Source organism: Parambassis ranga, chromosome 10, assembly GCF_900634625.1.
Source record: "Parambassis ranga chromosome 10, fParRan2.1, whole genome shotgun sequence".
NCBI classification, from domain to species: domain Eukaryota; kingdom Metazoa; phylum Chordata; class Actinopteri; family Ambassidae; genus Parambassis; species Parambassis ranga.
Window position 1 is genome coordinate 15,994,746 of NC_041031.1, and position 9,876 is coordinate 16,004,621.

The 9,876-nt window shown below is 42.1% G+C and overlaps 1 protein-coding gene across 1 annotated transcript; it reads left to right on the plus strand.

Moving 5' to 3' along the window:
* Positions 1 to 532: 532 nt before the first annotated feature.
* Positions 533 to 8,406, plus strand: slc30a9 (solute carrier family 30 member 9). Its single transcript, XM_028417025.1, has 18 exons — positions 533 to 652; positions 1,014 to 1,160; positions 1,245 to 1,442; positions 1,536 to 1,583; positions 1,721 to 1,820; positions 1,982 to 2,074; positions 2,194 to 2,276; positions 2,847 to 2,905; positions 3,415 to 3,482; positions 4,154 to 4,312; positions 4,541 to 4,676; positions 4,769 to 4,808; positions 4,890 to 4,961; positions 5,668 to 5,775; positions 5,905 to 6,070; positions 6,427 to 6,556; positions 6,810 to 6,923; positions 7,024 to 8,406. The coding sequence occupies exons 2-18, from the start codon at positions 1,055 to 1,057 to the stop codon at positions 7,066 to 7,068; spliced, it is 1,725 nt and encodes a 574-aa protein (XP_028272826.1). The 5' UTR covers positions 533 to 652; positions 1,014 to 1,054; the 3' UTR covers positions 7,069 to 8,406.
* The last annotated feature ends 1,470 nt before the right edge of the window (positions 8,407 to 9,876 follow it).

Below are 9,876 nucleotides of genomic sequence, written 5' to 3' on the forward strand. Positions count from 1 at the left end.
GTTTAGAGGGTGTTTTTACGTTGGAAATGCATTAGGAGGGGGACAGAGAGCTGATACAGTTGATAAACATTCAGGTTGGCATGGATACAGGCAGGCAGGCAGGGCTGTTACCATGGTAACAGGCTGACACACAAGACGCATACAAAGCAGCCACGTTTGTAGTCTTTATCAGATTTTAAGCATTGTATCTGTCATATTAATCATCCTTCAGCTGTATACTACGTTTCCACATTCAAATCAAACAGCCTGTGCTTCTCATAAGCTTATGGTATTATTCCAGCCTCGGACCCTTCATTTGGAATATTCACAGGCTATTCTTTAAGGTGACTGACTTTATACTGTTCTTGTCTTCAGATGTTTCGTTTTTATATCTTCATAATATTACAACATTTTCTACTTTTCAAAATATGAAGACGACAAAACTCTGATGACCTTGTTTGCGCAGCGGTTTGCAGAATATCGCGATACATGCCCACTTTGTATTGGGTCTAGGCCTGCTCTCACGAGAATACGTAACGTCACTTGGATGTCACGGGTCACGTGTGTCTGTTTGTAGCTCTTTACCGCACGTCCGTAGCGGTGTTACTGTCAGTTTGGCCATAGATTCTCAAAATGGATATAGATTATGCAGAACAAATCTCACCATAGAAAGGTATCGGCTATTTTGATTATCATCATCCGAATGTCAGTTGCTGCTGGTTTGGGGTAAAGTTGTAAATTGTACAGCAGTTGTTATTTATGGAAGCCAGTAATGTTAGCTTACGATGCTAGCTAGCTAGTTTAGCTGAATAAGTAGCTCCGGAGCCGCTGCTCTTACTGTTAGCCGGCTGGAGCGAATGTATTATTTGAATCGCTCTCTGATAACAACTTTACTGTGGCTAAAAATGTAGTCTGTGTTATTATGTGAGTTCGCTATAAACGTGCTAAAGTTGCGTCTTGATGATACTATTTGAACTTCCGAGGAATTAATCTCTGAAGAGGGTTAAGTTTTCAAGCTATCTGTGACTCTACAGCAAATTCCTGCACTTCGGTACCGAGCCCCGCGACAGCGAGGATGTTCCTCAGCCTGGCCCACAGACCATGGCATGTCTTCTGCAGGGTCTCCTTGCAGCACAGGTTGTGTCTGTCACAGCGGTCCCCGAGGTCCCCCTCGTGCTACGGTGAGTAGTTTCATCTGTGTTTCTTCGCTGTGGTGTTTTCTTCTCTGATATTGATTTAAACTATTATCACACTGTGTTGCACAGGTTGGCAGAGTGGAGGCATACACGGTTTATGGTTGAGTCTTCCAGACTGCCGTGTGACTTCTCTGGGGCTGGGAAAGGTCCACTACTACTCTACATCTGGCAACAGTAAAGATGGTCCCCCAAAATCACCATCAAGTGATGCTCAATCACCAGAAAAGGTTGTTTCAGATGCAGCTAAAGCCACCCCAGCTTCAACAGGTTTGCACACACTGATACGAATAATTAAGTCTTCATAAAGACTTTGGGTTTATTTGAGATTTAGGATGTAAACTCAAATTTTCACTATCATAGGTTCAATCCCGAAGGGGCTAACTAAAGCTGAGATCATTCAGGTAAAAGGTAAGTGGCGACATTTGTCTTCCATATTATGCATAATTTGTTTTAGCAGACTTTTTATTTGTTGTATCTTTAGAATGATTGTGTGGTTCTATTGGAACTCTAGGTAACATTAACCCTTTCTTTATTGTCTAATGCAGTTCGGGCTGTCCTGAAGAAAAGGGAATATGGAGCCAAGTACACTCAGAACAACTTTATCACTGCAGTCAGAGCCATGAATGAGTTCTGCCTCAAACCAAGGTAACTTCTATTCCCCAATATAGCTGCTGCACATTGTCTGCAACCAGACCACAAATTCCTTTGGGGTAATAAGTAAGCGTGCTGTTGTGATTAGCTAATACAAGACAGCATACCTTCATTAAACACTGGCCTAAGCTTGGTCTTACCCTCTCACCTCACAGCGATTTGGAACAACTCCGGAAGATCAGAAGGCGCAGCCCCCATGACGACACAGAGGCGTTCACTGTGTTCTTGCGGTCAGACGTGGAGGCCAAGTCAGTGTTAAACCTTTATATTTTACACCTCTTGAGAATACATCAATGTATGTTCTACAACTAATAATTTCTCACATCACCCTTTTCACTCCAGTTGTTTCACTTTCTGTGACCATTAGAGCACTAGATGTATGGGGAAGTCATGAAGCTCTCGCCCGGGAAAGAGATCGAAGGAAAGAGGTGGAGAGAGAGTACCAAGAAAGTAGGTTTGCATTTTTTCTTGCTGCATGTGCTTCTTTGTGAATAGGTGATGGCACTTCTGATCTTAAATCAAGGTTAACATTTTGGAAAATATGTGGTTTTTTAACTTTCTAATGTAGATGACTAAACTGTTTTCAGGGAAGTAAATGACACCCCTACCTGCAGCAGGTTCCCATACAAATAAACTAGGATGTAAACAGAAGACAAGTGGCATTTAAAAATAGCCACAAATAAAAGAATGTAAAACAGAAATATAGCAACCAGGAAGTGCACGCTTTGTTAGCTTGTGCTATACATCACTTCATCAGTCCAGGGATCCTGCACTGTAATGGAAACGCAAAAGCTGAAAGGGCCTGGCAGAAGGTCATTACTGAGTCTTGTGAGTTTTAGACAGAGCTGTATTAATGCTATGCTAAACTTAACAGCCCCTAGCTGTAGCTTCATATGTGATGGGTGGTCTTGTTCATATCATTTAACTCTTCACCATAAAGTCATTAAGCTTTTTACTTGGACAGTGATTGATTTTTTTTTCTATGAGTTGTCTATGAATTCTCTTTGTGTTGTCCTCCAGATATTTTTCGCAATCAGCAGCTGTTGAAGGAATACAAAGACTTCTGGGGAAACACTAAGGTGAGCACTTTGTCCTCTGTTGCTGCTATTTTCTTGGATAATATGACCACAAACTCCATATCATGCTACAATGTGAAAGAGAAAGTAAAGTAGACACACACAACACTGTACCCTAATAACACCAGGTGGTGTCTGTGTGACCTTTGTCCCCATTGCAGAGGTTACTGCATGTATATGACAATGTCATTATCTGTTGACATTCATGCACGCCCCTCTCTTTACTGTACGATGCTGATGTTATTTCAGTGACTGTACTGTTTGGCACTGGTCTGGTATGTCATGGTATATTCTATACTATGCTGGCAGAGTATCCTCCTGCATGCCCTGTGAGATAACATCTACTGTACTGTACTGTACTGACAACTGTTTATTGTTTATTATGTCTACATTTCCCCCATGTTTGTTTATTCTATCAGCAACATTGTGTTGTTATTAAACTGGCCGAAAATAGAAGTCGTGTTTTATTTTTATCTGCTTGCAAACTCATTCCTATCTTTTTTTTCATGTAGCCGCGATCAGGCAAGAGGGCAACATTTCTACAAGGCCCAGGGAAGGTTGTCATGGTTGCTATTTGCATGTAAGTTCCTGTTTGCCATTTGTTTTTGCTTTTATGCCTCCCTGTACTCAGTGGCTTTACCGAGCTGTAGCACACATGCATACACACAGTAGGCAAGGATTAGAGAGGGAATGGAGGTTTGCTCTCTGCAGGGTTACTACACACACAATGCTGGAGACACTGTGTGTGAATTATAAAGTAATTGTAATTGTGATTTTGATACTTGTCTCTTGAAGGGCTTGAAGCAGGGCTGCTTAGCTGCAACAAATCCAGCTGCCATTCTTCAAGCTCTTGAATGAAAATGGCCTGGATGACTGAGAATTTTAATTGACACGAGAGATTCAAGGACTAGTGTGCCAGGAACCGAAACTTTGTATCACATGCAGCCCTGTGGTGTATTAGATTAGGATGATTGTGTTAGAGGCACATGCAGTCACATGAAGCACCCAGATTATACAGAAAGACTCACCGGAGGGGTCAGGTCTTGGAGTAATTTAGAAGTAGCACATTAAAAAAGAAGATTCTCTGCAAATATCTGGCTTCATAGTTAATTCATTTGGTTGGTGACATTTTTGCATTGTCTGAATTAAAATGTGCTTTGATGTTCAGTACAGACTGCCTGATAAATCCAGCTCTGTAACAAAGTCATGCTTTAGATGATGGATTCATTCCTTTCTTCTCTTTGTCCTCAGCAATGGGCTGAACTTCTTCTTCAAGCTCCTGGCTTGGGTCTATACTGGATCAGCCAGCATGTTCTCTGAAGCCATTCACTCTCTGGCTGACACGTGCAACCAGGCCCTGCTCGCTCTGGGAATCAGCCAGTCCGTCCGCAACCCAGACGCTGTGCACCCGTAAGCAATACACACAAAGAGAAAAAGTAGATTGTAGTTGCTTTACAGGTTTGCAGCTATTGATATTACGTCAAAAATCACTTGCAAAATGAAATAAAAGTCACATTTGGTTTATGTTCCAATATAACTCTTATTTACGTTCATTCAGTACATGCAAAAAGCAGAACTGAGAACTAACTAAACTTTTTTAAATTAGTGTCAGCTGTAATAGAGTTCTGTGTGTTTTAGGTACGGCTTTACCAACATGCGCTACATCGCCTCCCTCATCAGCGGTGTGGGCATTTTTATGATGGGAGCAGGCCTCTCTTGGTACCATGGCATCATGGGATTACTGCACCCAGAGCCCATTGAATCTTTGTTATGGGTGAGCAGCTTTGTGGACTCTAGTCTGCATTTCAAAAATTATGAATGATTTAAAAAAAAATCCAACGTAACAACTCTGTATCTGTGTTACAGGCGTACTGTATTTTGGGAGGCTCTCTGGTATCAGAAGGAGGTGAGTTATAATAATCAACTGAAAGATCTTTCGATTTTTGCAGTTTGTACTAATATTTCTTTTTCTGTTTTTGTCTCTCAGCCACATTACTAGTTGCCATCAATGAGATAAAGAAGAGCGCGCACCAGAACGGACTGTCTTTTTATGAATATGGTGAGTACAGGAGACATTGTTTTCGGTGTATGTGTTGATGCCTGCAGCCCTTTCTCCTGAATGATTACATATGATTTAATTGTTGATGAACAGGATTCCTAGATTTACATTTATTTAAAACATTAGTTTTATTATCCTCTGATTGTTTTTCCAAACGAGTTTCTGATCAGTAATCCCAGTATTGATAAATGTACAAAGTCAAGTGCTGCCACATTTGGTAACTACTAAGTTTGACTCACTAAAACAAATGCATTTAGTGTATATCCCCTTACTCTCTCTGTCACTGACAGCCTTGACTTATATTATATGTGAAGGTACTCTGAGGGATACCACGTTTTGCTTTTTAATCTCATTTGCATAGTTTTTGGTTGTTTTGCTTAGCAGCCTTAGTCTAATGAGATTTTATATCTCAGAAATCAAACAAATCCTTCTTGCCAGGCATCAAGCTATCCACTTTACAACTTGGTGGAGGTTCAGTCAGTGTCCTGTAGGAGTTATCAGGTGTGCTAACATAAAGAAGGTTCTGCTTCTGTTGAGCCTTGACTTTCATGGGATTTCCATGTGGAGGCAGCACCACCTTCAGGCTGCAGCTTGTAACAAGACAGGCTATAGTGAGACAAAGTAGCAGAGAGCAAAACAACACAATCTGAACATTGTAAAGAATATTTATGTAAAATGTTGCATTGTTGTCATTCCATGTGTGCAGTAATGCAGAGCCGGGACCCCAGTACTAATGTGGTGCTGCTGGAAGATGCTGCTGCTGTGTTAGGAGTCATTATGGCTGCTGGCTGCATGGGGCTCACCTCACTCACAGGTGAACGGATGTGCATGCTCCTTCCTCAGTTTCTGTATCTACGCTTCAGTTTATTATTATTTTATTGCTGATTTTATCAGTGTCTAATTTAAATGCTGGCACTAAATCACAGTTTGCTGATTGCTTCAGGTAACCCGTATTATGACAGTTTGGGCTCTCTCGGCGTGGGCACTCTGCTGGGAGCCGTCTCAGCCTTCCTCATCTACACAAACACAGAGGCCCTGCTGGGACGCTCAATACAGGCTGAGCATGTGCAGAAGCTTACAGAGTTCCTGGAAAACGACCCTGCCGTAAGGTCAGTGCGCACGCACACACACACACACACACACACCATTACCAGTGTTCATGAAAACACAAAGGTCTTGTTGATCTCAGATGTGACTTGGTCAAACATGGAGGTCTGTTAATGTTAAAAGGCTTAAAATAAACCTCCCGATATTTACTGGACTTGACATGCAACTGTCCCCATGGTCGGCTGTATGCAAAGCAGAGCAGTGATCCAGTTTAATTCCTCAGTCTTATGAGCATGCAGTGTTAGGGACAAGCTTTGCGTTAAGGCATGAACATTAACTATCTAACCAGTTTTATTCTGCATTTAATTCTAATTCTGGATGAATGTTTTCTGAAATGTTCTGGCGTCGTTGTGAGCAGGGCCATCCATGATGTGAAGGCCACGGATATGGGGCTGAGTAAAGTGCGCTTCAAGGCTGAAGTTGATTTTGATGGCCGAGTGGTGACACGGTCTTATCTGGAAAAACAAGACATTGACCAAATCCTCAATGTAAGTACTCTTCCTCCCTCCTTGATAAATACCCGAACTTTTCCCAGAAACAATAGGTATAGATAGTAAACAATATATGTATGGACTATAACAAACACATCAGCACTGAGCCAAAAGAAAACCAGGAATTAGCCTTTCCATCTGGGTTTTAAGTGTACTTCACCGCTCATTAAGGCTGGAGTGGATAAATGTCCACCATCAGTAAATACCCTGAGCACAAAAGACAGATTACAGTGGATGTTTGTCTCTGCAGGACATTCAGCAGGTGAAGACCCCTGAGGAGCTGGAGAGCTTTATGCTGAAACATGGAGAGAACATCATCGACACTCTGGGGGCTGAGGTGGACCGCTTGGAGAAAGAGCTCAAGGTACTGATGCTTCAACAGAGAAAGTTCTTACACTATAATTCAGTGCATTAGATGTACATACGCCAGCTTTGAGTCTAACTCTGTTTTTGTGCCTCCACAGCAACGTAACCCAGAGGTTCGTCATGTAGACTTGGAGATCCTATAACACTTACTGGCATCCGCTGAGGAACCATCCTGCTGTACAAAGAAGAAGGTGAAAGGATGGCTAAGCCTGCCTCCACAATCTGTCTCCCTGTCTGACCACCACACAAACATAACCTGCACAATTCATCCAGTCTTACCATAGAATACTCCAGAATCGACAGTGCTCGAGCAGTTTTAGTGACACTGTGAGTTCTCCCCGCCAGAGATCAGCTTTCAGGTGTGAGTGTTTCTGAGGATAGTTTGAGGACTGCTGTTAGTTTCTTTTCAAGTTTCAGTAAAAATTCACACACAGCTGTTACAATCTTACTCTTCTGGTTGTTTGCTTGAACTCACATTCCTCCGTGAACATGCCCAGATTTGGTTGAAGTCATGTCTGTTTCAAAAGCACAGGACCAGTATCACTTACTAGATGTTACGGCTATGCTTGAGCCACAGTGATAGTGTTTCCTTTATTAGCACAAAGGAAACTTAAGAACTACATGTTTAATCCAGACTCTATTTAAACAGCTACTAGTTTTTGTTGTTTTTCTTTTAATGTAAAAAAACAGACGCTGATGGTGGTATGATGCTGCAGCTTCCCAGAAATTCTGATGAATAGGTTTTATTGCTATTACAGAAGAATATGCGGATTAAATTGTGTTATGGAGATGTTTATTTGATTTGCATAATAGAGTTGATGAGTGATAAAGTAGCACTAAATGCATAGAAACTCTAGTAAAGTCATAAATTCATCACGTTTCTGTGATATTATGAAGGCAAGATGAAAATAACGGTTATATTTATGAAGCATTTATTGGCCACGGTCATCTTTACATCCAAATAATGTACACGTGTTTGATTGTTCCAAAGATGAAGAAGAAGAAGAAGAGGGATGTTCATGCCTCTTCTCCACCATGTGTAAATAAATACGTGGTCTATGTATTAACGACAAACCAAACAAATGAAACGGCTGCATTTGTTTCAGGTGTCGTCAAGCTCCTCTTACAGCCGCCAACTTTAACCCACCAGTTACAGTCATCGCTGTACAGTGCGTGTGCTGAATCATCTGTTCGGTGTTTCTGCTGAATTATCTGTATGAAACAACAGTGACTGTGCTTTTTATTTTATTTTATTTTTTGCTTCTTCTGCATTCATTGTCAGCATACAAGCTCACAGAAGCTGCAGCACCTGGATTCCATCATCTTTATTCTGCTTCTGGAGGTTGGCCTCAGTCATTTCATCTGTGTTTGGACTTCAGATATGTGTATTAATACTTAAACTAGTTGGTGATAAAGATAGTGCCGCTGTTGAAGGACCTGGAGAATAAATTTGAAATAATTTATTAAATTATTTTTCGTTCCGTGTCTGTCATAGATGCCTTGATTTTTGTTGCCATGTGTGATCATATTAAGAGGATATGGGGCTTCTTGCTTTTCGACCTTGCAGGTTGCGGCTCTGAGGACTTTTACGCACACCGTGAAAGGCGCTCTGGACTGCATATTTTCTGTTTTTTAATTGGAGCTCCGCTTCCAGTTTGAAGCTCACATGGTTGACTGGAATGTAAACCCAAGTCCATTAGATGGTGCAGTTGTGGGGATGAGAGAGGAGGGCACTAGCCTGTGCGCTGACGTCAATAAAAACAGTCATTTCCAACCAGTCTGCGCATTGACCGACCATTCAAAACATTACGCACAGCACCGCGGCCGGACCACGCTAGACTACTCGACTGAAATAAATTTTCGCCGAGACCCGGAGAGAGGAGACAGTGCGGACGAACACCATTGCAGGTTTTTGACCATTGAATGTTGTGTTAACATTTTTGGGTGTTGCGCGCATATCAGTGTCATGTCTCGTCATACCATTCCCAAGTGCCAGTGCCACTGCCCATCCTGTTTCCTTTCATGTCTCCCCGTCCACAGAGGGAAAAAAGAAAGGGTCGCCTGTGCACGTTGATTAAAACAATCAGATCCTCAGGCTGATTCGGCTCATTATTAGAAAAGGAATGAGACTCGTCTGTCACGTCTGATCAGCACACACACACACCTTCAGCCCTCCTGCACATCACATCTATGATTCTGTCTCATTACTCATTAGATTTTTTTGTGGCTGGTTTTTAAGTATTTTTGATATTTTCGAAGCATCCTGTGTTTTTTTCCTCTCGTCTTCGTCCCCAGCAGCCCACAGATGGGGGCGCAGTAAACCTGCACAGTTGGGGTCTCATTTTCATGAAGCCTCCCCATCATCACCAGCCTGTGGTTACAAAACCCTTAAACCCCCCCTCAGTCCTCAAGAAATGAGATTCTGTGCAGCAGTGTAATCACTTCTCATCACCCATTCACAAACTCTCATCAATAACAACGTGTCTGTATTGTTTTTTTTATACTAAATGATCGATTTGGTTATTATCACAGGAGCAGCAGCATCTAGAATAATCCAGGTTGTGTGTGTGTGATGGCAGGAAGTCTTCATGGCGGATGAGCATCCACCACCATCACCACCACCCTGCTCTGTGCTTTTAGCCTCTTTACAGTGCTGCCTTGTCTAATCATGTTCAAGCAGCATTGTACAGGGCTATGACAGCACAGAGAGCTGTGCTGCTCGGCCGCTGCGTCTCCCTGACCCCGTGGATGGCGGCCAACTAATGACATCATCCGTGTTAAAAAACATTGCATGTGATCGCGAGTGGAAATGGATTTTTGGGGTAAAGAAAACTGGAGCACATGCAGCTCGCCGTGGGTTGCATTAATCAGGATAAATCTCTGCAGCCAACACTGAGATAATCATTTTTTAATTTATTGTGTTTTTGTTTGATCCTGCAGTTTGTGGGTTT